Source organism: Podarcis bocagei (genome assembly GCF_964188305.1).
Source record: "Podarcis bocagei genome assembly, chromosome: 17".
Lineage (NCBI taxonomy): Eukaryota > Metazoa > Chordata > Lepidosauria > Squamata > Lacertidae > Podarcis > Podarcis bocagei.
Genome location: NC_138143.1, coordinates 8,208,121 through 8,235,144, shown reverse-complemented (window position 1 = coordinate 8,235,144; position 27,024 = coordinate 8,208,121). Strand labels below are relative to the sequence as shown.

Genomic DNA, 27,024 nt, shown 5'->3' with positions numbered 1-27,024 from the left:
ACTTCTGTACTCCTGCTGCTACATTTGGGTGCAGAGAAGGCATGAAGCAGCTGTGTTCTCAGATGCTATACTGTTCCTGATTAGCTTTATTGTATGCAGTTTTAAGCTGATTGGTGCTGCTGCTGGTGACTGGCCAGAAATTTGTCTCTCTGGGCAGATTTGATTATCCGTTGTGACAAGTCAGGAAGCCCTTGTTAACCCAAAGTCAGGCTAAGTGATCCCTTTAAATCAGGGATGGGGAATGCGGCCTTTGAGATGTTGGACTCTGAACCCCCATCATCTCTGACCTCTGGCTATGCTATCTGGGGCTGATGGAAGTTCAGCAGCATCTGGAGAGCCAATAGTTCTCCCATCCCTGCTTTAGTGTCTTGAGTAGGAATGGGATGCAATACTAGTAGGATCTTTGAGTCAGTGTCCTTTGCACTGGACTCCTGGTACAGCTGTGGCAAAATGGTGTCGCATTTCAGCCACGCCAGATAATTAGCTGCACTAATTATAAAACTCTTCAGTGCTGGGCTTCTCGGCATGCAAAATGGTGGCATAAACAGTACCGCCTTCTGCCAGACACGGCTAACTCACCTGTCTGTGTTAAGCATCTGACCATTATGCAAGGCTAGCTTTTCAGTGCAATCAACAGTGGCAGACAAATACTTAGCTTTTGTAGGTGTGGAGGGTGGTGTGGGGGTGGGGGTGGGGCAGACCTTATTACGGCTGTCACAATGCATAGGATAGGGTTAGTCAGTCCTCTTGTGAGCGCTTGGAGGCCAAAGCCTGCTTGATACACTGCAGTCAGGTGGGATTCAGTGTAGGAGCTACTACAACCAATGGAACTGTGGTACAGAGTATGCTTTTATCTAAGCCTATATCCACGCTAACAGCTCACCATCAGCCACCATTGCAGCATAATTAGGCTACAAAATTTGGATGGTAATCATGTGGATGCAACCTACTTGATTACACTGGTTCTGTGATAGGAAAGGTCAAAGGGAAAGCAAACTGAAGTACTTGGGAGAGTAGAGATCACTGCAGAACTATCTCCAATTAGCACTGTAAATGCTAGCATCTTCCTGCCCTTACAAGCCGTAGTTGGAAGAGTTCCTAGGCTCAGAGCTTACAACAGTGGGTTTGTCCTTACCCATTACAGCTGCTTGTAACAAGGCATGAAGACTGTGTCCAGGAAAGGTGTAGCCACTGTTCATTATCTTTGTGTGTTGACCTACCCAGGTCTGGAAGGTGGGATTCAACAAACATTTTTCTTGTATGAAAACCATTTGCTCATTGCTAGCTTTCAGCATAGACTTGTTCAGGCAATAGCATCACCCACTCCAGGAATCCAAATCATAGTGGTTGATACTGCACTGTTTCCTATAAAACACCTCTAACTAGGGTAGAAAAAGGAAAAAGGGATGTGCACCAAAGCAAGTGGTTGAGGAGGAAACTCTCAGGACCATCCTTGTAGTCCCTCAGCTCCTTGAAACCTTTCTCCTTACCAATAGATACTTCATGTAAATGTTTTAACCCTCGTTGTCATATAAAGGTGCTCATAAAGGGTGGCATAGGAATTTAATTAATTAATAATAATAGTTGGTAGTCCAGTAAGACTGAGATTTGAGGCTTTCAGGCCACTGGAAGCTTTATGCTCCGGCACCAGGGAGGTGGGGGTGGAGAGCAGGCGGGGGCGGGGCTGGCGCACATCCCAGGAGCATGGCGCCCAGCGCGGGGTGGGGGCAGAGTCACGATGGCACCCCACCGAGATTGCGCTGCCAGGGGCGGTGCGCTCCCCCCGCACTCCTCTTCCTCCACCAGTGCTTTCCGGTTCTTTTCTTTTCTGGTTTGTCCAAATTCTCCATGTAAAAGAAATTGATTTACTGAAGCTGCCTGCCTCACAGCAGGAACCAGAGAATCCCATTGTTCTAGCCACTACCATTGTATCCCCAACCTCAGCCAAATAGGCTGGTGGCTGCTCTTAGCTGCACCCAACTATATTAAGCTGCTGTAATTACCTAAAGCACAGCACCTCCGTATCATCCCCATCATGTAAATGTGCCAGCTTGCTTAGCGGTACATGGGTTTTACAAGTACTGGGATTATAGGCAGGCTTTCTGGTCCTTCTAGTGAGATATCCCCTCTGCAGTTGTTGCAGCAGAGCAAGTGCATAGTGTGCTAAATAGGAACTTACCCCCTCTGTAGTCCCAATTAAAGTGCAATCAGTCAGTCTAGTCTAGAGAAGGGCTACTTAAGAGAGTTGCCCAGCTTGTGGGCCAGCAAATTTCTCCTTGAAGTGACTGACTAGAGGAAAAACACAGGTGCCAAAACTTTTGCTTTGCTCCTGTAGCAGAATGCTACCTTGAAGGGAGATATTTGCACAAAGCACCTCTTCATTATTTTGAACTACAGCAAGTAGGATGCAGGTGATAGAGGCATATTTCTTTCCTTACTGCAGGCTTCATAGCCATTTCCCACTTTGCAGAAATAAGCACTTGCCCTGTCAGAGAAGCACCTTATTTATCATACCTGCCTCTTCTGCTGCTTTTACTAACAATTCACAGCAAAGCAGTGTGTGTTCAAATGTTTCTGGTTATGCATGCTGATTAACTTCACTGTCAGGCATGTGAACATACCCACACACCTGACAAAGCAAGATACACCCATCAGAGATTAAAGGTTCGTACTCCCATCAGGCATATAAGCCAGTGATCTGAAAGGGACAGGCTGTAAATCAAGGTTCCAAGTAATGAGACTCATCTGTTCCAGCATTCCCCTAGTTCCTGCTCTCTGAAATGTATGCAGATTGGCTTTTAGCTTTAGAAAAGTCCTAACTTTGATATGGAAAATGGATCATGTTGTTTGCAAAAACCTTGCTTCTGTAAGCTAGCTATTCCCCTCTTTGAACTGTGCAGAATGCTGGATCTACCAATCACGCAGGACTCAACAACATGAATGAGCTTACCTTTTTATTCAGTTGCTGCCTTACACTAAGCCAACACCCATTCCCTCTGAACCAAGATTCTCTCTGTCCACCAAGATGATTAGCTGCAGAGCAGCTAAGGAGAGTTATCAATCAGCAGGTTCAACTCAGTCTGGATGCTCCAGACTGCAGAAATACTTGCTAGATGAGAACATTGCATTCAGTTTTTAAAAGAAACCAGTCCTCTGTTCCCTCTGTGCTAGTAACTAAGCAAACAGGTTTGGTTACTTCCTACTCTAAAGAAAGTAATCACTCTTCTGGTTTGTAACTGAATATTAGATATTCTAGTTTTAAACAGAAAAAAATATCTGTGCTTTTATATGTAATTACTAATTCTTGTTCTAAAAACCACCTAAATATTGTGAGATTGGTGAAGATAAATTACTTGATATTTTTGGGTTTTTCAACCATCATGGCCTTATTTGTTCAATTTTCCAGTGTTTTAAACCTGTGATATAGATGTTTATTGCAAATCTACATATTGTATAAAATATATATTTTGTGTCAATCTTTTGTGCAGCAGCAGCTTTAGCTGCACTATAGACTTCAAGTGGAGTTTGAAGAGCTTTGTAGGTGTCCTGGGTCCATGAGATGGGCAGTGCCTGTGGTCAGATGATGTACGTGTGTGTAGTCTGGAGTGAAAAAGCTGTTTTCTACCTTTTGTAGTTCTTTCTTAAGAAATAAATTCAGCCGTGTTCTTTGCCTAGGATGCTGCTTGCTTACTCTTACCAAAATAAAATTTTACCTTCACTTTTACTCCAGCTATACTAAACTAAGAGGAGGACAACCTTGACTTAACATCCTCTGCACAAACCTCGACTTGGCTAATAGGTAGGACACCCATTGCATATAAGCAGTAAACATTATTTTTTATAGTTTACAGCCACTGCAAACCTGGCTATTTTAATTTCATCATCTGCACTCTCAAAGCTGTTAGCTCCAGGAAGCAAGTTCACATCTAAATAGCTTCTCCCTCAGTGTTTTAGAGTGGGAAGTGGAAAGATCTTTATCAGACCCATAGCAAGGAGGGGGGGTGATTAGCTCCTCCATGGTCCAGATTCTACTCAACACTCCCTCCTAGTGTCTATATTTTAAATATTGCATATTAATTGCCTGTTTCATCTAGCTTAGCCCTAGAACCAGCCACTTTACAGGGAAGACGACATAAGATAAGCCTACTGGATCAGGCCAGTGGCCCATCTAGTCCAGTATCCTGTTCTCCCAGTGGCTGACCAGTTACCTGTAGGGAACCCTCAAGAGGATTTGAGCACCAGAGCACTCTCCCCTCCTGTAGATTCCAGCAAGTGGTATTCTGCCTCCAGCTGGTCAAACACAGAAGCAGATAGGGTCTTCTCTTTTAAGAGTACTGTACCAGACACCTGTTCAGCTTACTTTTGCTATTTCTCAGTTGTTCACTATCATGCAGCTGCTGCTGAAAAAGTCCTGTACCAGCTCTATATGAAGGACAGCAATGCCAGAGTGGTCTACCAGCCAGCAGGAAAGAATTTCAAGCAATTTTTTCTGAAATAAGACTTCTTAAATAGCAGCAATTTTATTCCAAGGCATTTGCAACATGCTGCTATTTGACAGTTATAGGACTGTGAGGTATTCACACTTGTATAGGAGGAATTTCTATGAAATCCAGGACACAAAGCCTTGAAACTGCAACCTTTTAGTGGTTTTGCTGGTAATGTGCTAATATCTGCTTTGCAGTGTAGGAAAAAATCTCAGCTTTGATTTCAAGTGAATACTGCTCAGTGGTGGGGAAGTAATGCCTCCCCACCCCCAATCCACCATGAATCTTGCCACTCTTCCCTTCTCCGATCTCTCCCCTCCCTCTTGAAAGCAGCAAAAAAAATTGTGCCATAGTATGAGAAAGTAGAAGTTAATGGCAGACAGAATATGGTCAGAAGGTGCATGATACAATACAACCTTGCTGAACCTTAGCAAGTCTGGGCATTGATACTCCAGCTAGGAAGTCTGTGTACATTGCTTTGAATTATATGGAAGAAAGGCAGGGTGTAAACAAAACATTTAAGCTGCTACAATGCAAAACTGGACCACTCTTTATTTTCACTATCGCCTTGCGTTGAAAGAGGCAAAAAGGCATCTTGAGCTTGCACAAGCATCTCCTAAGTTTGCAGACGGTGGCTTTGGGAATATACATACACCTTGCTGCTGCTGCTGCAGTAGTGGTGAACTTCGGGCTCTCAAATTTCAGCGGCGCCCTGTGCAACACTAAAATTCTGCGCCCCACCTCTCATACTCTGTTCTACATCATTGCTGTGGAACCCAATACAGATGAACCAGCTGAAGTACCCTAAACCAGTCTCTGGCTGCAATGTAATATAGCCTTGGATGTGACGGGAGTTTTTTCCTCTCAAAGATTAAATGAAACAATAACAGCCATTCTCAAATTTAAATGTTTATTGCAGGGAAGAGAAAGCCTGCTTGAGACAAATTAAAAGAATGAAAAACACATTTGTGGCCCCATCCACTGGGGGGTGGGGGTCCTGAAACACTGAAACTCAAAACAGGGAAGTTGGTTTTGGTCTCCTTAACAATCATTGCCCCGGAATAATTTCATTTTCTGGGCCCCAAGGACAAACCCTGTAGAAGACTCACCTCTTAAGAGTCTCCTTGCAGTTTCACCAAGTACAAATGGACATAACTGCACAGAAGCAGCTGCTTTCTGTTGGGGCCTGTGTAGCCCAACTAGTACGACTACCTTACATGGAGAGGCAGGCTTTTCAGAGCGTCTGGACCAGCCTTGTATTCCCCCCCCCCAACATGTAGAGACAATGAAGCAGAGGGTGTGGTTCTACCCACAAATCAATTAAGATGCACTCAAGGTCATCGGGGCAACTGTCTAGTCAAAAGGGATAGGGAAATTAAAAACTTTTAACAAGGGAGGTAGTTGAATGTGACACACAGTTATGGCAGGAAATGAACTACTGATGTAAGCTTTGCTTCTGAACCTGGCCTCATAAGACAATCCACGTGTAACGCTCGTTGTCGGCAAGGAATTTCAAGGAGCAGCCTGCAGGGGGGAGGAGGAAGACATGAAATTAGCTTACACACTGATCTGGGCCAGGCAATCCACAAAAGGGCATGAGTGTTCCAAGAATCCACCACATTACAATTTAGGAAGGAGGCACAGGAAGAAGCTGAAACTTAGAAGTTAGCCCTGAGCAACAGCAAGGGCGAGAATGAGTCCTTCTGTGTCCTAGAAAAAATACATGCGTTCCTCCATCATCTAACACCAGAAAAATGCTAAGATAATGTGCTGTTGTCCTCCTGACGGGCACAGAAACCATCAGATGGCTCCCTGGTTTGAAGTAGGCTTCTTGCCTCAACAATAACCAGTCAACTATGACCACTATGCCTTGAGGAAGGCACCAAGGAGCCTCCTGGAAAGTGCTGAGTTACCTTTATGAAGGGCCTCGTTAGTCATCCTGTTGACATAACGACCACTGCTCTCTGGCACCAGCCATTTCATTACCATGTCCACACAGCTTTTCCGGTAGGAGCTCCACACACTGCCACTAAGGGAGGAAAGATGGGGTTCTATCAGTATCCACAGTCTGCAAACAGGTCTCCAACAAAGTACTAAGGAAGAAATCACAGCTTCTTTCCCCATCTTGGTATCATTAATCCACAACAGACTGAGGCTTCGTGAAATGTCTACTCATTCGCGACTATAAACACCCTTCAGCTGTGGGAACGGTTTTAGGTGAAGCAGTATGGGTACAGGTGTCAGTTGGCTTTAGCAAGCTCCTTAATTATTTTATTTATTTATAAAAATAGAGACTGCTATTTCATAAAAAATAAGCGGATTACAACAAAAATACAGGGGGTGGAACTGTACTCAATACCAGGCCCTAAGTTGCATAGCCAATTAAAAATAAATGGATGCAGTTTTACATGAAGAGGACAAGAGTGTTCAAAAGATATTTTGGTACGATGTTCATAATACTGAATATATACCCAGTCACTGGGCACCTCTGGTAACAAGTCAATTAGCTGTCCGAGATGGATTTCCCTTATGGCACATCACACAATGTCTTACCTGGTCTGCCCTTTGACTTCTGTGAGGTCTCCCACACTGACTGTGACAAAGATGCCAGTGTTCAGATCCCATGCAACTTTGAGACTAGTGTGATACGTCTTTGGCCTGTGAAAAGCAGAAAAGGGCAATTTAGACAAGCAGCTGTGAACACCAAAAAGCAACCGCCTCTTCCCAACCTCACAACGACATACCTTGTAAATTACTCCAAGATTAATCTCAGCAACTGATGAACCTCCACCAGCCTATGCCCAGGTGTTGGCTCCAGGAAGAGAACTTGATACTCAGAACCACAGCTGAAAGTAATTTGCTCTCAATATATATCCTCCACAGATGCTATTTTCACTTACTAGTTATTACCCAAGTATTTGCCCAAGTACTGAGATTGGTATTTTGCATCTGATTTCATTACCTGAGAGTAAATACTGGAAAACATTTGCTAGCTGGGTGGTTTTGACTATTTGACAAATGTCATTAATGTTACTATTTGCAGTATTGGGCAGTATTTTGACAAATCATGAGACAACATTTGTCACATCAGAAATAAAAAGCTGCTGAGGAGGTAAAATTTCATTAAAATCTGAATTCCCCCCCCCAAACACAAAATGAGGTTCTGCAAAAAATTCATTTAGCTCCATCCAAATCGAGACCAAAATGCAAAAGTGAGCTAGCAAAACAGGCAAAGTGTATGACTTTTAAGCCCTATATATTAGTGCTTATTCTGCTTCCTTCTACTCTAGTAAATCACTCCAAAAGATTTCTCCCCCTACCAAAAGTCCTTCTGTGTCAAAATCCTAATACAACAGAACTTCAAAGAGAGAAGATATTCAGAGGCCCAAGGTGGGCGTGACAGAGACTCACCTGAGCTGCCCCTCTTCATCAGGAGAAGGAAAGGCTAGCAGCAGGAGTCCGATATTGATAATAACTTGGTTGGTTTCTGGACACACCTAGGAAGGCAAAGTTGACAGCTGGTAAAAGCAAACTACCTGAACTGCACTGTACTCACAGCAGGACCAGCAGGTCAGAATTGCTGGCCCAACATCTTTCAGAACAGACAACTTTTTGGGACAGTCATTTGTTCCAGCGCCTTATGTTTTTATAGAGTTCTGCTATCTAACTATTGCTTTAAATCAGCAACCAGGTGAGCTTCAACATCACACTAAGGCAATGGTTCCATCAATGCAAGCATTTTAGCTTGCTAGATGGAACAATTCCACTTCTCCTCCCCCTGTGTGCTGTTCCAGGAGTTCCTGACCCACCCAGAGCCAATTGCAGGGGGCAAATGAGGGGGAGGGAAGCCCCACTGTGCAAGAAGCAACTTCTGCTGATGGGACTCAGCAGGTAAATTCTGCCCTTAATTTCTTGAGAGAATTAAGTGGGGACGAGGGCTACACTCTTCCTGGAAAAGCAATTAAGGTCTGAATTCACATTCCCTGGTGAACACAACACACACACAATTCCTTGGCTAGGCATAACCCAAGCTACACAGGCTCAAGAAACTGTGAGGTACCGTGGGAGAAGGATTTCTCCCACCCCTTTCAATCATTGCCTGGGCCAGTCTTAGGATTGTGTTGCAGAGTACCACTTCCAATCTGGTGGATATGTCTCACAAGAAATGAGAGGTAAATAGCAGATAGGTAAAGATAAACTTTATTCGCATTAGCCAACAGCCATAGCAACATAAAACAAGCAATATATACAAATAAAAAAGACAGCAATGGGTAAAAAGGGCAATCAAATGGCCAAGATTATCGTTCAAGACAGATAAAGGTAAAGGGACCCCTGACCATTAGGTCCAGTCGTGGCTGACTCTAGGGTTGCGGCGCTCATCTCGCTTTACTGAGGGAGCCGGTGTACAGCTTCCGGCTCATGTGGCCAGCATGACTAAGCCACTTCTGGCGAACCAGAGCAGTGCACGGAAACACCGTTTACCTTCCCACTGGAGCGGTACCTATTTATCTACTTGCACTCTGACATGCTTTTGAACTGCTAGGGTGGCAGGAACAGGGACCGAGCAACGGGAGCTCACCCCGTTGCGGTGATTCAAACTGCCGACCTTCTGATCGGCAAGTCCTAGGCTCTGAGGTTTAACCCACAGCGTCACCCGCATCCCAGATAGTTCAGATAGTGGCCCTTAATTTCACTGCACCTTCGATAAACCTAGCAACCCTTGCTGTTGTCTGACAATTTTGATCTGATAAAAGAAAGAACAATGTGGCCTCAGATGGGTGGCCTGAGATGGTAAGAAAGAGTGGGGTAATGATCTCATTCCTCATATCTTTATATAAGGGGACAGGACAGGAGAACATGAGCCACTGTTTCCAGACTACCATCTCCACAGGGGCAGAGTCATTTCTCAGTTGGAATCTTTTGGTATCTGCCCTCAAGTACAGCAGAAGGCTAGCAGTAGCAAGCTTTGCACCTTATAATCAGACACTAGGTATACAATTGGCCATCCCTGTCTTTAAAAAAGGTAGGATCCACATCAGCCACCTTTGGTGGGGTAGAAAAGAAGGTCTCCCGCTACCCCTTATTAGTCAAGGCTCCCGTACAAATTAGATATCATGCCTGAAAACAGGATGGGACACTCAAAGGCCCTATTGAGTTGGAGAATCCAGAGGTGCCATAAACAGGTGATGACATGTGCTGGCACTGAATTCACATGTACCAGCCTAAGTTACTTAGGCCACAGCATTTTAAGTATGGCTTGGCACTATTGGCCAACATATTGAGAGTTCTGGTTTTCAAACAATGACGCAACTGTGTTTCAGCCTCCCCTTCAGTCACAACTAACCAGAAAATTAAAGAAAGGACCCTTGCTCATTTTTACCCAAGATGGGAGTGGGGTTTGCTAGAGGGTATTACAAACAGGTAGGTCAATTGCCAAGGGCTCTTGCAATGTAGCAATAAATGTCAACTAGACATGCACTGGCTATTTTATTCATGTTGACATCTCTCTCATTTTAGCTTTAAAAGGATTTGATGTAGCTATCAAAAATTAATAAAAGAGACAATAAATAAAGCCCTTCCTTGGAAATAAAGTCTGAAGATCAATGGCTGCAAGGATGCAAATTACCAAGGAGCAGCATAGTTCCTCAATGGCCCAAACTGCACCCAAATGGGGCACCGTTACTGCGATAATACACCCAACATGGTCCTACCTCCAAAATGACGATGTCATAGTCACTGAAGGAGCAAAACTGCTTTGACCATGAGGCATCGTTCCGGATCACCTCATTAATGACATACTCAAAATCTAAAGTCAGTTGCTCCACTGTTAAGTATTGGCCCTGGAAAGGCAAAGAAAGATGTGGATTTAGGAAAGGGGAATCATTTGCATTGCCAGCCCTGCACCAGAGCTACCTTGAGACAATTCTTAATTCTCAAACATTCACAGCATAAAAAATTACAATGTGCAAAACCCAACTGTGAATCTAAAATAACTTGAATCCTAACAAAGCTTGGCAGGGAAAGTCAAAATGGCCAAGAGCATCTTCCAGAGACTCATTTGAGGTGGAACCTGCTGCCCTTTTAGCGCTGGAGGGTAGTTGAGAGATGCAATTTTCATAAGTGACTTTCATGTTGCAAATGATGGATGAGCAGTTGGTTCAAGTGAGCCAGGATGAAGGCTGCCAACTTTCTGCTAGTGAGTTCTGTAGGCCAAGTGCACCAACACTAACAGTCAGAACAACATCTCAGCAGCAGAAAGCTCAGTAACTGTCATAGGACGAAGGCAGATTAGGACTAGAAATACCGCCAGTTAGAGAGAGGACATTTTGTAACCAAATAGATCACTCTTCTGTTGAGGGGGGAAAGCTGATTCTGCTCCTCTAATAATCCTTTAAGCCAGCATCATATATTATGAGCATGTGGCTGCTGCTAACCTCCCTGCTCCCTGATGAGGCTCTAAGGCACAGCTGTAATATATTGCAAAAGCCAGCCATGTGTAGCAAATTCATGTGGAAGCACCCCTTAGGGTGGCGTATTGCTGGTGTGATGGCCTTCCTACACTGTCTGGCCCATCAGTATGATATTCTACATGATTAGAAAAGAGAAGGTTCAGCCCTCTAGGGACTGTACCATTGCAGAATGTAGGTGGGGGAAGTCACATGTTTGAAAGTTCCTCAATGTCAAAATTCCCAGCCTGGGGACAATTAACACATTAGGAAGGATTCAGATCTTTCTCCACAACTTTCTAGTTTTTCCATATGCAAAGAGCTGGTACATACATAATTGCCATTCAATTATTTGCTCATTCCTCCATGTGCTCAGGTTTTTGGGATGCAATCCCCAGAGGACTACACCACATACCTTTCTGAATGAGTTTCTTCCCTCGGTTTAAACATTTTGGGAGATGAACAGATTTGTATTGAAGGCTCTGGGTTGTATCCAATGCTAGTCCTATCTGGAACAGACCCACTGAAATAAGTGGACATGACTAGCTTAGATCAATGAACTTCAACAAATCTCTTCTTAATAGGACTAGCACTGAATACAACCCTCTCTTTAGTTACAAAACTACACTTTTTCTGGTTATACGAAGTAATCAGTATACACTTCTGTTTAGGAAGTAAGTGGTAATGGGAAACCTGCTTGAGTTTAAATTAATTGCTCTCAGTGACTTTAGGTCACCTTGTTAATAGAAATAAATCAAGATGGTTCAGTTTAAGTGAACCAATCACAAGTCTAGGCTAGCTGCAAATCCAGTTTCTCTAATGATGCTGGGACCAGAAACTACCCTCACCTGACAGACAGCCTTCTCCTTCAGCAGCTTCAAATTTCTTCCTTGTAGGTCTGTCACAACAAATGGCAAGGAGATCTTATCATCCTCATATTCTGAAAGTAAACACAATGAGACGAAGGAGAGGGTAATCTCACACAGTCAAAAGAAATAGATGTCAGGATGAAGCACCTGTCCAAGAAACTCAAATTTAGTGAGTGAGAAAGAAAGAGAGAGAGAGAGAGAGAGAGAGAGAGAGAGAGCGCATCAGGGGTCAAAAGAATCTTTGCTCCTGGAACAGGATGCTTCAAAGGGAAATTTTCATCTTTCCAACAATGCAAGGCTAAGGCTCTCCCCATTATATTAGCCTTCTTCACATTTTACAAGTATAAATAAATTTTATAAGTATAAATAAATTTCTATTCTCAATTTGGAGACTGCCCTATCACTATAACTATACAGGTGGAAGTATGCAAAAATCAAAAGATAAGAAATTATTTCATGTGCTGTGTGGTGGGCAAAACTGAGAGACAACAATGTGCAAAACCACCAAGCCAGATTTGTGACCTGAAAGGGAATTGAAACCCAGGTTTCCTCATATTGGTCCAATTACAGCAGCAAGGCACAGTGTCTTCCCCCAAACCCCAGACTTTTTGTAGTCTAAAACTGAATCTGCTTCAACAGTCAGTAGAGCATGATATTCTTAATCTCAAGGGTCATGGGTTTGAGCAAAAGATTCCTGCATTGTAGGCAATTGGACTATATAACCCATGTGGCCCCTTCCAACTCTACAATTCTACAGATTCGTGGAAAGTGGATGATTCACAGAGGCACAACAATCCAAGAGGAAAAGATAAGGCATACTTAGTGTCTTAACACCCAAATGCTTTTAAATGTGGGCAACGGCAAGGGCATGTACACAACTCCCACGTCCAATTTCCTTGTACATGTAGCAAATCCTCCTTTAGTTTGCAAACCTCCTCATGCTGCAAGGGGTGGTCTGCAGGGGGCTTCTATGTTACTTCATCTGAGTGGGAGAAGAGCCCCCCAGATGACTGGTGACCTGATAAAGCAGGTTCCCAACTGTGCAAGGGAATTCACTCGAGTTCAAGTAAAATGAGTACAGCCCCCCTGAAGACTCCCCCCACCTCAACATGGGACAAGTTGAGGACTGAGCATGCAGAATGACGCACATGGGGACACTGCAGCAGGGCACACATGCACACCCCTGCATGTCAGATGTTTTGAACATTTGCCAAGTCTACAATTTCAGACATAAGGTCTACATTTTCCATGATGTGTCACCACAGCCAACTCAAGCACAAAGCCAAGAGCCCCAACATAGATAATCACGTTTCATTTGCCAAACCCTGCCACAAAACAGTCTACTTGCCGCAAGGTTTTCCTTGCATCATGTTCCCAACATCCCCCATTCTGTTTGGTTCAGAGAAGGGTGGGGAACCTCAGGCCCAAGAACAAAATGCTGCTATCCAGGCCTCTCTATCTGGCCCTCAGAACTTTCCCCAGGGTCTATCCCCCTCCGCAGGCCATACCCCTCACTGCCCCTGCTTTGCACCAGACGTGTTTCTGCATGGCTAGAATGTGACTCTGAAAATGCCTATCTGGATAGCAGAGGCAGAGAGAGCGTGAGATGAATGTGTACAGAAACCAGCCTACTGTAAGGAGGTAAAATGAATCATTCTGCCTATATTTGCCTCTGGCCCCACCAACCTCTGGCATATGTGTCTTGGAAGATTCCCCAGAAAGGAACACAATCCTTGGGCTGAAATAGGTTTCCCAGTCTAGGGACCCAAACAATGCACACATGAAAACCAAGCAATCATGGTGTAATGCAGCATCCTAGTTTTGCCAGAAAGATGAGTTGTTGAGACCTGCAACCCTAAATCAGTCCAAGGGCATAAAATGAAGCAATAATGGAACCATCATTCAAAATGACTCAATGGATGGTAGGGCACCTAGTTTTCTGACTAAGCATGTTTCAAAATACATGCATGCAGAAGACAGGTCTGTCCCCCATTCATACTTTATGCAGACCTTCAGACTCTCAGTGAATGAATTCAGATGAACACCCTCTATCCACCACTGGAGTGGGGAGAAGCTGAGTAGGATTGTCAGTGGTCAGTGCTGTGCTCAGCTCTTTGGACCTCCCTATGACCAATAAATTTTGCAAGATGTATACACAGCACCTCTGCCTAGCATACACAGATCACATAATTCAGCTTTCCTTGGCACAGTTCGATTTTCCTTTTCCTGCGGAGTACACACATTCCTTCCTTTACACATCTGTAAACATATTGCTTAACACTGAGGCAGGATTAGGAAACTATCCCAAGGAAAAAACCCTACGTGCACACTCAGTATTCTCTTATTGAAGTCACATATTAATTATCAAATTTTTGTCAAATCCATTGCCCTTAAAGTGAAAATAAAAATTAGCCTCTTATACATGGACTTACTTCTCAAGAGCTTCAACAGCCACTTGCTATGTTTATGAACGAGTCACAATTAGGTCTATCAGCTACAATACTAGCAGAATTGGCATTACAAGGCCCATTCAGCCTAGGACAACTAGGCTCCATGCCTCAGCATAGTTCCACCTCACTGCTTCACATTAATAGGAGACATGGAAACTTTTAAGTCCCAATATTTCCAGAAGAGAAGAGCAAAAAACTCATGCAGTCCTACTGCCAGGCCTGCCCCAAAACTGTTGGCTGAGTGTTCAGAAGGAGCCCACGACATAAGGGCCAACACAAGAAGAAAACTGCTGCTTGTAGCTATACAACGGGGACAGCATGGGAAACATTCCCCAGGCTGAAGAAAACAGCTTTTCCTTGTACATACAGGAAGTCAAACAAAAGCATGGGCCTGACCCACTGTGCCTTCTAGGGAAGAGGATGCCTATCCAGAACCAGCACAGCTGCAGGCTTTGTTACTGAGCCTCTTTGCCTGCAGATCCAGATGCCAGAGATTCAAAACCCTGTAACCTGCTCCTTCCCCAAACACTGTGCTTAGTTTTAAAGGGAGACTTACCAACTTCTGTCTCAGAAGAATCACTGGGCTCCATAACATAACGCAGTTTAGTATAGTTCACGTAGCCTGGCTCTGTTGGCTGGTTTTCCAGTTCAGCACTGGCAGTGGGTGAATCTTTGGGAGATCCATCCACATCAGAGATGCTGTCTGTTCCAGGAGATGTGGAGCTACGAGTGCCACTGCCATGCAAGCAAGACCCCAATCTCTTCCCTAGATCCCAAGAGGCTGAACTGCCCTGGCCAAGGGCCCCATCAGAGTCAAGAAGGCACTGAAGCCCACTGCCTGCCTCCTCTTCCATCGGGGCAGTGCCTTTAGCTTCCTTGGCCCTCCGGAAGATGTCCGCAACAAACTCCTTTGCCATAGCTACAGCAGGGGAGACATGGTTTCCTGTGTCCTGCAGAGGCACGGCAAGGGGCTGCTGCAGTGCAGCTCCACCCTGACAGTAACAGTTATCTCTTTCTAGCCCTTCTTCCAAGCCCGCAGGGCACTGTGAGATGAGAGCTGTGTGGCTGACTTCAACAGGAGACCAGGGCTGACGACTCCTATCATAAAGGATTTGGCAAAAGTTGCTGTCATCTGAAAGAAGGTAGCGAAGGAAGGTTAGAAAATGCTGAATATATTGCAATTTCTGCACCCAATGCACCATTGTTGTCAATCCCCAACAAAAGTAGTATGACTTCAAGACAGTCAGATATCAAGAACTGATTAAAATCTTAGATTCTGTTCCCTTTGGAAGGGGTAAGATGCAGTGATAAAATGTTTCAGGGGCATGGGAAAGTGTTGTTGCACTCAGGTTCTGCAATCAGGCTTCCAATGGGCATCTGGGTGGCCACTCTTGAGAACAGTGACGGATTAGATGGGCCAATGGCCCAACCCAGCAGTCTCTTCATGTTTTTCTGCATGTTGTTTATATCAAAGCTCTCCTTGCTTCCCACAGACTGGCTGGATGTCATCCTGTCCACAAGCCTACCTCTTTTTCAGGCAGAATTCACATCTATGACAATGACTGGTTTAGTTCAGAAATGGGGCATATACATATTGCATAAACATGTATACATAAACTATATACGTATATAGTTTTAATTATATCAATCGTTTTTTAAAATATCACTTTTTGTTTTTAGTGATTCTTGTTTTTAATCTGTAAGCTGCCTTGAGTTCCGTCAGGGGAAAAGGAGGTGGGGCATAAATAAATAAATATATAATAAGAATAATAGTAAGCATTGGAGTTTTAATCCCTGGCACCTCCATATAAGGATTTGCAGGACAGATTAGTACTGGGAAAGATGGACCAAAGATGCAAGTGTCAATTGGGCAGTTCCTTATTGCAGCAGCACAGTCTTTCTAAAATTTAGTTTAGCGTGACAAATACTTCCCACCCCAAGATGGACAAATGTTGATAGAACCTTTCATTTGCACTGTGCGCAAGTAGCTCCAATATCCAAGAATTTGGTCAGTTGCCTGCCCTGGGTGGGGTTGCGCAGTCTCGCAGTCTGGAAGTTATTCTGGATCCATCTCTGTGGCTGGAGGCTCAGGTAGCCTCTGAGGCTAGAAGTGCCTTTTCCCAACTGCAGCTAGTTCAACAGCTATGGCCGTTTCTGGACCAGGAAAGCGTTGCCACAGTAGTTCATGCATTTGTTAGTTCAAGACTGGATTAATGTAATGCGCTCTAAGTGAAGCTTCTCTCATGCTTGATCCAGAAGCTGCAGTTAGTGCAGAATGCTGCAACACTAGGTCATGTCAGCATAAAACACCTGTGCTCAGAGGTCTGCACTGGTTGCCTACTCACTACCAGGCCAAGTTCAAGGTGTTGCTATTAGTATAGAAAGCCTTTAACAACTTGGGACTAGTTTGCCTACACGATCACCTTGCTCCATGTGCCCACTTCAATTGGCGAAATTGGCACTACTACAGGTGCCACATAATACCTCTTCCACATCTGTAAGAACTTGATCATTTAGTATGGCACCATCTACACTTTGGAACGCCTTGCCTATTGATATGAAGCAGGCGCCTTTTACTGTAGTCTTTTCAGCACCTGCTAAAAACATTCTTGTTCAGACAAGGCTACCCAGATGTTTAGAAAGTTCAGGTTATGTTAAAGTATGGTTGTAAATTTTTCTTGATTTTATTGTGTTACCTTTCTGTGAACTGCTTCGAGGGTTTTTTAAAGATATAATCAAGCAGTGTATAAACTTTATGAAATAAATAAAATATTTCAAGAGCCTATTCCTCTCACCTTCATTAACCTTTCCAGTCCACCCTTTCCTATACTTTCTCAGAAGTAGCACAAGGCAAAACACAGATCAGTGAAAGGGCTTTCTTTGCAATAGCAGTGTCTCTTTCACCATCCCAAGAAAGACTCACCTAGCACTGACTTTGTTATTTATCCAATGCCAGATAGGCCTTTTTTCATTTGCTCATGCTTTTCAGATGTTTGTCTGAAAACTGTATAAACTTAGAGCCAAGAGGGTAAAAACAATGTTCTGTCATTTTGTATTTTTAAACATCAATGCCTTTTTATTATTTTGTTTGCCATACTAAAAATCCTTGGGGTTGAAGGAAAATATAAAAATGCAGTAAGTTAGTTCACCTCAGTTTGAATTAGATTTTTAGGACTGAAGAATTCTTTTTGATACATAAAAAGTGGAAGCACTTTAATTTATTGCAATGGGGTATGTTCTCAGTGTTCCAAATGAAAGGAAGCTTCAACATATGAATGTTTTAACTGGGCAGTCCCCGTTCTAAAAAGCAACAGAGGCATGCGACACTTGAGGCTGTACATCTCAAAGCTCACCTTGCACAGACTCTCATCCAGAGGCTGAGAAGTGACACACAAACTTCCCCATACTCTCTTACCTGATGTGTGCACAGAAACAGCACAAGCTACCAGAGAATAGCTGGTATTAAGCAGCACCACTTGGTCCTTCTTAAGCTGGAATGCTGGCTGGAATGTGGGGAAAGGGTACACCACCTGGTACTTGGTGTGCAGCATGAACCCATGCTGCAAACATTTGGCGTTTGGATCACCTAGGGAGCATGTACAAAGGATCATCAGCACCAACTAATGGCAAGCTCTGAACATGCGGAAAAGTAAATAGTTGTTTTCTGAATTTCTAGAGAAGAACAATTGGCACCTCTTCAGAAAGAATATGAAACTATAACCTGAGCCTTGGAATTGGGATGGCTCTAAAACAAAACAAGTTCTTTATGGCTATAAACAAAAGTTCAATGGCCATAATTTTTCAATGTTTCACAGTGATTATTGGTTTCATAAAAAGGAACTTTTGGTGACTGCCGCATTTTAATAACTGGAAATGCATGCAATATGAAAATATTTTAGGAAAATTACATTGAGCAGAAGTATTCTTTCTAATGATGTGAATCCTGTCATTTCCCCCACACTGGATTACTGGTGCAATTATTACTGCTTTAGCTATCCTACTAAACATTTCAATCAGTCCTTCCAAGTTTATTAATTTAGGGCACTTTGCCAGCAATAGGCCACTCACCTGGATGTGCAATGGCCATGTCCCTGCAGCTGGGACAGTGCACAAGAGGAGGCATAGCAACTGTACTAATGTAGATATCCCGATGGTTTTCATCACTCATCATCATGTTCATGAGCAGGCCATTGGCTGAACGGGTACTACCAGGAGAGAAGGGGCAATTTTCAGAGGAGGAAATTCATGTATCCATCCATCCATCCTTTGTTCAAGCTCTGAAGTGACCACACTGAATGACAGCAGTGCCCCACCATCACAACCAGGAGACTTTCCCTGCTCTATCTGAGGTTTCCAGGGATTGCACCAGCAACTTTTTACATGAAAAGTGTGTGCTCCACCACTAAGCTATGATCCTTTTCCATAGTCACACTAACTCATTCAACAGCAAAGGAACAGCCTCTTAAACTGAATTCTTGCTGGCATCTGTTTTATCTGGAGCTCAAAGCTCTACTTAGAACAACATGGAAGTAAGAGACCCTTGGTTCAGAAAATGTAATAATGTCTTGGCAAACTCTGGAACTAACACAACCCTCTTGCTTGATTCAATGAATCAAAGTAAGGGGCCATGTCAGTTAAATAATTTGTAAAGACACCAATACCTTTCCTGATTTTTAGCATCCCTTAAAAGGCAGAATACAATAAGCAGTAATCCATAATGCCTCAAGCAAGTATAATGAGTTCCTGATTCTCATGGAAATGTGGGAAGTTCAACTGGCAGATATCGCACTCAATCTCAAAAGCAAGTTTCATTGAAAGAAACATACTTGAAACCAAAAACGATGACCTTGGAGGAGTCACTGGGCCATTCACATACAGTCAAGTAGAGGTCACTGTAGATTTCTTCATCTTGGAACAATCGAACCTGACGTACCTGAAGGAGCAGCAGGACACTTGGTAAAACTTCAGAAATCCCACCTGGGCCTCAGAAAAGAGACTTAGAAATAGATGACCCCCACGGAAAAAAGGAGGATACACTTAAAACCTGTATCCAACAAATTAGTCCCATTAGTACCCAACCAATTAATGGTTTGGAGCTGTACAGTATTAATTCATGGAGGAAACAGTAAGCACCTTCTGTGATTAAACCTTAGTTCAAAAGGGTTTTCTAGATATGTGAAGATCGCTATTTTATACTCATATATAAACATAATTAATCCAGACTTAACATTGATTGATGCAGAACACCAGCATTGCCAAATTTGGTGCATTTCATAAGAACATAAGAGCTCTGCAGAACAGGAGGCCCATCTATTCTCAGTGGCCAACCACACATCATGTTAAGCCATGAGGTTTGTTGGTTGGTTTTAAGCAAAATAAAAACTATGAGTTGTCCCACAGGTGATCAGACTCTGGCTTGCTTTGTGAAAACTTGCTTTGTTTCCCACCCCCTTTCTACTCTTCACTGCCTGCTTGATCCCTCTAGTACCTTTGTGGTACCCTAGTACTAGCATCACTGCAGGAGGTCACCAGCCTCCTTACCATTGGTCACATAAGTGAATAAGGTGGCAGTGAGATCTACTCAAAAGTTATTCAGCTCATCTCTCTGGCACCCAAGCCATACTGGCTTCCCACCCTTATCTGTAAAAGGAGACCTGCCCTCTGAAGCTGATAAGCTCCCTTCATCCTTTCCTTCCATCGCTCCACTGAGAAAGGAATTTCCTCCCAGAAGACTTTAGCCTCCACTTCACCCCACCTCCCCACAAATCTTTGGGTGAAGAGAATTCTTCAGGAAATGTATTATTCTTTGTTTTGTTTAGTCCTTTTAGAAAGCCAACCAGGAAACCAAACTGCCTTTCTCTTTGCACCTCAACTCAACTTTTTGCCAATGGAGATGTTTTGATTCATAATCAAATTTATTGATTACAAAATCAGAATAAACAAAAGCAAGCAAACATCTGTACAATTTAATACAAAAAGTGCGGAGAGGGGAGTAAAGGTAGTGTCAGAATGGGGCATGAGTTCAAAGGTTACTGGTGTTGTGAGCAAAGATGTACAGCAAAAATCAGAAGTAGCCTGAATCATGAGGAAAATAAGGGCAATGGTCCCAAATAAACTTAAATTAACATTACTGCAACACCAGGGTCTTCTAGACACATTCATGCTTTCATGCAATTTCTAGGGCAAGATTCAACTAACCCCTTGCATTAGCAGGAGGCAGTACAGTGGTGCCTCGCAAGACGAAATTAATTCGTTCCACAAGTTTTTTCTTCTTGCGAGTTTTTCGTCTTGCGAAGCATGATTTCCCATAGGAATGCATTGAAAATCAATCAATGCGTTCCTATGGAGACCGTCCGGGGACAGAGGGGAAGTGCCACGCTCTACTGTCAGCCCTCCTGAAGCAACAGGAGCATCAGACAGAAAATTCCTCAGAGCATTCAGGAATCCATCAGATTCCATAAGTCTCCACAGACCATCTCAATGCCCTCACCACTAATAGAGTGAAGTAGGTGCATTCAACCCAAAAGCAACCAGGGTACAACCCATCCATGACAACCAACTCACAATGGAGTATTACCAATCTGTTCTGTGGCAAAGACCAGGTCAAGGGTATATCTGGCCTCGTGGGCTGGGCTAATGGTGTACTGGGCAAATGATGCAACCCCATGATTGTCCTGGTAACCATAAAGTCCAAGCTAGCCCATCTGAGACAGCCTCAGCATGGCCAATGAAGTCAGCCCAACTCATTAGTGCTTCTGGGCTTCTCACAGAACCTGGTTGGCCACTGTGAGAACAGAACACTGAACTGGATGGGCTTTTGGTCTAACCTAGCAGGGCTATTATGCTCTTAAGTATATCTTCACAACTATAATTGGTCTAGGTTGATAAGAGAATACATGCGCCCCAGGAGTGCACAGAGGTTTTGTGATCAGCACAAAAAATGGCATCCACTACCCCACAAAAAAGAAACTACATCCCTTGCCAAAAACAGATTACTAACACTTGTTTCTGTACCTATAAATTATCTGCAAAGTCTGTTAGCCAGATTGATAAATTTCAGCTTTTAGGTGCTTGGGTATCAAGAAGCAATCTGTATACCTGTGATAAGCAAGTACTGCAAGTATGTAAGGGCAAATGTATTATTCTACACTGGCTTCAACAGATGTGTTAATCCTTCCTAGCAAACTGTCAGACAGGACGCAATCACACATGAGAACTAAAGTTCACACGCTTTGCAAATCAGTGAACACCCAGCTCGGAGGCACCAAGTTGCCCCGAAGATTGGAGGTGTGTGTCATGCGACATCACACACATCTCACGACACCATGCAGCCTTCTGCAAGACTGCACCAGCCCTTGCAGCATGGAGGGACTGGGCCCCCTTCAAACAAATATTGAGGGAGCCGAAGACACCTTGCCCCCTAGAATTGGCGCACCTAACCCAGCTATTTGATGGGATCCAACTTCAAGTATGGCCCAAAGATCATACTACTTCTTGCTGCCAAGGCAAAATACTCTCCCTGAATCCTGATTTCCCACTACCTGAAGTTTTCCAAGTGCCTTCCACAGTGTTCCACCAATAACAAGGCAAGTTGTGCTAATTCCCCATGCGAATTCCCCAAGCTAATTCCCCTAACTCACAACAAGGGGGAGATCTCAATTCCATACCCATCATATGCAGCTTGAACCATACCATTTTTAGTTTGCTGTGGACATTGAACTCCCACCAATAGAGATGGTAGATATAGAAGGAGAAATCATCATCACCACTGCTGCTGGTGTAGGACAAGACGTATCTCCCACATTTAGAGAAGCCAAGGAAAATGTGCCTGCAAAGAAAAATGCCAAATTAAGACTATCAGGTCCATGTGTAGAATGACCACCCATGCAGCTAAGGAATAGCCAGCACAATGACAGTTCATCACAGAATGAGGGACATAGTCTTACCCTGCACACAAGAAATGTTCATCAACAATGCTCTTCAGAGATACACAAACTCTTGGTGGTAGCTTACGGAAGAGGCGAGGTGAGAGCTGTCCACTGATCTGCAAGGGGTATCAAAGACAGTAAAGAAGGTTCTCTTAAAGATCTCAAGGCCATATCTAATGTACAAAGTACCACAAATGGTCAAAAGGGGGAGTGGGCCACATTAGAGTTACATGGGTGTTAATGGGGCTTAATCAGCGGCAGAAGCATCTGGTGCCATCTTTGTGGTCCTGACAAGTCACTGATTCTTGACAGAAATCAACTGCAAACCTTACATCACAGATGAGCCATACCTCTAGTTGCACATGAATATCACTGCCCCACTCAAAAATCAAGATGGCACAAATGAATAGGAATGAATTTAAAGTGGCCAACTTCTCACTTACACTCTTTGCTCTGGTGTTAAAGGAACAAGGAGTGATAGCAGGTGCCAACGACCCAATAGCTGGCTTGCACTCAACATTAAACTATGGTTTAGTGTTAAATGCATAAGCTGGAATGAGACTCACACACTCTTCTCTTCCTTCTCTTTAGCAGACATAAGGAGGACGTAGCTAACACTTAGTTTCATTTCAAAGAACTCTGGGTTACATTATACAGTCGTACCTTGGGCCTGGAGGGGACACGGGTGGCGCTGTGGGTAAAACCTCAGCGCCTAGGACTTGCCGATCACATGGTCGGCGGTTCGAATCCCCGCGGCGGGGTGCGCTCCCGTCGTTCGGTCCCAGCGCCTGCCAACCTAGCAGTTCGAAAGCACCTCCGGGTGCAAGTAGATAAATAGGGACCGCTTACCAGCGGGAAGGTAAACGGCGTTCCGTGTGCTGCGCTGGCTTGCCAGATGCGGCTTTGTCACGCTGGCCACGTGACCCGGAAGTGTCTCCGGACAGCGCTGGCCCCCGGCCTCTTAAGTGAGATGGGCGCACAACCCTAGAGTCTGTCAAGACTGGCCCGTACGGGCAGGGGTACCTTTACCTTTACTTACCTTGGGCCTTGGTTGCCGAACGCCTTGTGAGTCGAACGTTTTGGCTCCCAAACACTGCAAACCTGGAAATGAGTGTTCCAGTTTGCAAACGTTCTTTGGAACCTGAACGTCCGGTGTGGCTTCCGAACGTTTTGGAAGTCAAATGGACTTCCGGAATGGATTCCGTTCGACTTCTGAGGCACGACTGTATATGATCCAAAAATTGTGGTTGAAGGAAGCCACCTTTTTAATCATAACCCATGCTTTGAAAATGGCTTGCTTACTTTAGAAAAGGGGGTGGGGAACTAAATTGAAAAAAGTAACGTGGCTTCACACAGCACAATATGGCTTTACAGAAGACAGCAGCAATAGCAATAGATTGCTTTCATAAGTAATTTTACATGCTTACAGAGAATAGGTCTGACCAAATGCATTTAGCGACAATAAAAAGGAACCTCTGTGTACAGATGTAATATACATCTGATTAACAGGTGCTGAGGAAAACCTCCTGTTGTTACCCATCCTCTATATGCCCTGCCTGCAAGTTTTCCAGGAGCATCTGACTGCTGGATTAGAAGGCTTTTGGTTCAATCTAGCAAAGAAATTATGTTCTTTATTAGAAGGCTTCCCAAAAGACTGGCAAAGCAAAGGACAATAAAGCTTTGAAGTACTTCATCCAACAAGCCACAACATAAAAGATTAATAATAAATTATATCTGCAGAAGAGGAAAAATGGCTGGGAACAGATGATCTGCCCTCGGCTGTCCACTAACTATGAATGCTACTGGTCTCTGCAACTCACAAAGAATATAAACCCCTCTATGATATTAATTTTACATCCTCCCCAATTTTATGTTCCTTCCATCACAATACTACTTCACATTCTCTCAATATGCTTGCTCTTTCCCTACACATGCGCCTGTAGATTACAACATCTTTGTCTTACCCAGAACCACACAACCAGTGTTAGAAACTGAGATATGAAAGCTAGGAACTAAAGGGCACCTTAAACCAAGGTTATGGGAGCAACAACGGAATGCCTAGGTGCGCTTTTTTTATAACAAGAATACAAAGCTGAAAATCAATGAACTGCAGCTAAAATATTATATTCATTTACCACATGGTCTAATCCTTCCTCCGCCCATCCCCCTAATATTCTCAAGAGGGTCTCTTCAGAGAGTAGCTGGAAGTGGGGAGGCAAAAATGGTCCTCCTTTCCTTCCACTCTGCAGTTTTAATCTGAAATCTTAGGTGCAGTACTGTGCCCAGAGCTCAGAAGCTGCTCATGCTAATGAAATTCCCTGTCGCAAAATGCGCCTAGAACAATGGGAGTTTTGAATATTGCACACAACCCAATGAGGTAAATCAGACAGACAGAAGAACGACTAGCCAAAGGTCACATGATTAGCTTGATGGTAAAGCAGGCCAGCACAGCCAGAAATACCTCCATACACCATTCACCTCCACCAAACTATCCACTTTCATAGATAATCTTTTAGTAGAAGAATTCTTAATGCTTTCATCACACACACAAAACTATTTATTTATTTCAATTATTTATATTCCACCTTACATACAAATTTGACAAGATGGCTTAAAAGTAATATTAAACTGCATTTTTATAAATGAATGAATAAGGACCACAACATAACAAAAAATGCATAAAAGTAATCAGGATCCTTCCCACAGGTAAAAAGGCCCTGAGGGGTAGGGATGGCCAGCTGTGAGGTGCTCCTTGCATGCATCCTCCTCTCTACTGGACTTGCTTCCACTGGAACAGTTGATAGCAGATGGGCCTGAGGAGTGAAGGGCAGTGGGAAGTCCAGCTACAGCAGACTCTTGAGGTTTTGGTTTTTGTATTATTATTATTATTAGCTGCATGTGTTTCCCACCCCTCCTTAAAGCAACGTTCCACCACCATCTTTCACAGACTACTTGCACACCCCCAACCACAGGCAGCAGCTCATTCCCTCATCCTAGTCACTCCTCACCAGCCTCCCTAGTGTCACACAATCTTCTCCAGCACTTCCATCACAGTCTGCCATTCACTCTCCCAGTACACCTGTTTCTCCTCATGATACACACACCTATACCTACAGTATTAGCAATTCCAGCGGAGTGTGTGTATTGGTTTGTTGAAACAGAAAAGGCTAAAACTTGGTTAGCTTTCAAGGATTTCAATACCCAGTGCACAACTATGTGCAAGGTGTTTTCACATGGTTATAACTTACCTTATTCCCATCCCATCTCCATACATTTATCTTACCATTTTTTAAAAAAATCTAATTTGTATCCCTAAATCCAATTCATACCCTCAAAAATGCACACCTTCCCCAATTTACGTTGAACAAAGGCCTTCTTGGTGGTGGCTCCTCCCAGATAACTTTAGAACTCCCTCCCTGGAGAAGTGAAGACTGGCTCCCTCCTAGTATGTACTCTATGTGTTCTTTTTGTTTTTATGTTATGTTTATGATGTTACTCTTGAAAACCATAAAATACCTATTTTATTTTATTTTAAAATTGGCTCCCTCCATATTGTCCTTCTGCTGGCAGGTGAAAATGAAATTATTCCAAAAAGCTTTTGGAGAACTGTCCATTTTTAATAAGGGGGTTGTTGCTGTGATTGTTGTTTTCATCTGTATGTTTAGACTAAACGTGTGTGTGTACACACACACATATATATTTATAGTTTTTATTCTACTGATGTTTAATTGCTTTTTAATTATTATTCCCTATGTTCTCAGCCGAGTCCCTGTCAGGGAAAAAGGCGGGTTGTATATATAAATAGATACATTATAATGGTAATGGTAACAGTAGCAGTAGTAGTAGTAGCAGCAGCAGTAGTCATGCAACTCAAAACATTGCTGTTTAGACAAGCCTACCAGATGAAAGCTGAGGTAATTTTAATCTGCTTTAGCATTTTAACTTTTGCATGCTTTAAAGTAGGCTTGTGAGGTCCCGTCCCCCCCGACATTCATGTTTTATCTTCCTGCAAACTGCTCTGAGGTGCTTTTTTGTGGGTGGGGGGAAGCAATCAACCAAGCAGTGTGTACATTTTATTAAATAAATAAATGAACATGCAGTATAGACATTTCCTGCCTTCAGCGCGGAAGGTCTCGGCCGTGGCACCAACACCGCCACACGCACCCGCCCGCCCGCCCGCCTTTCTTTCCGCCCCTCCCCGCAGCCCTTAAGATTTCCTCTCCATCCCCGCGGGGTCTTTTCCCCATCTCGACTCCACCGCTTCCCACACGCCGCCCGTCCTCCGCCTTCCACCTCCGGCGCTCAGGGCCAGGCCTCGGCCGCCCCGCCGCTTTCCTCACCTTGACGCGCTCGAGCTGCCTCACCACATGCTCCCGCCTCCCGCCGCGCCCGGACTCCGCCGAGCCCCGCTTGCCTCCTGACGCGCCGCCGCCCCGCTCCGATTTCGAGCTCGGCGCCATTTTCCTCCGCCGCCGCCGCCGCCAGAGCAGCAGCAGCAGCAGCAGCAACAGAAGCAGCCTCCCCCTCCCCCTCCCAACGAGCGTCCCGTTCGGAGCCCCGCCCATCGCCTTCTCCTCATTGGCCAGCCTCGCGCGCGAGGAGTCGCTTGCTCGCCGCGGCGCTCTGGGATTCTTATGCGCTCCTTTCTCGCTCTCCATTGGCAGCCGCCGCCGCCGATCATCTCCGCTGCCTGCCTCCAAATCCTGCAGCCGCGCGTGCTGAGCTTGCGATTGGTGGGGCCGCTTTTCAGTCTGGGAAATAGCTTTCAGTTGCCGCCGATGAGAAACGATGCGTGCCTTGATGCCCCGCCTTAACGGGGTTCTCAGTCCCGCCCCCAACGTAGAGGA

The 27,024-nt window shown here is 44.2% G+C and overlaps 1 protein-coding gene across 1 annotated transcript; it reads right to left on the bottom strand.

Annotated features, from left to right (window-relative positions):
• Positions 1 to 5,377: 5,377 nt before the first annotated feature.
• DCAF15 (DDB1 and CUL4 associated factor 15) lies at positions 5,378 to 26,704 on the bottom strand. The gene is made up of 13 exons (XM_081175714.1): positions 26,518 to 26,704; positions 22,196 to 22,293; positions 21,942 to 22,077; positions 19,076 to 19,182; positions 18,318 to 18,454; positions 17,665 to 17,835; positions 14,806 to 15,381; positions 11,779 to 11,870; positions 10,196 to 10,324; positions 7,896 to 7,981; positions 7,038 to 7,142; positions 6,398 to 6,513; positions 5,378 to 6,008 (listed from the first exon to the last, which is right to left on the bottom strand). Exons 1-13 carry the CDS (start codon positions 26,635 to 26,637, stop codon positions 5,953 to 5,955), a joined length of 1,929 nt encoding a protein of 642 aa, XP_081031840.1. The 5' UTR covers positions 26,638 to 26,704; the 3' UTR covers positions 5,378 to 5,952.
• Between the last annotated feature and the right edge of the window lie 320 nt (positions 26,705 to 27,024).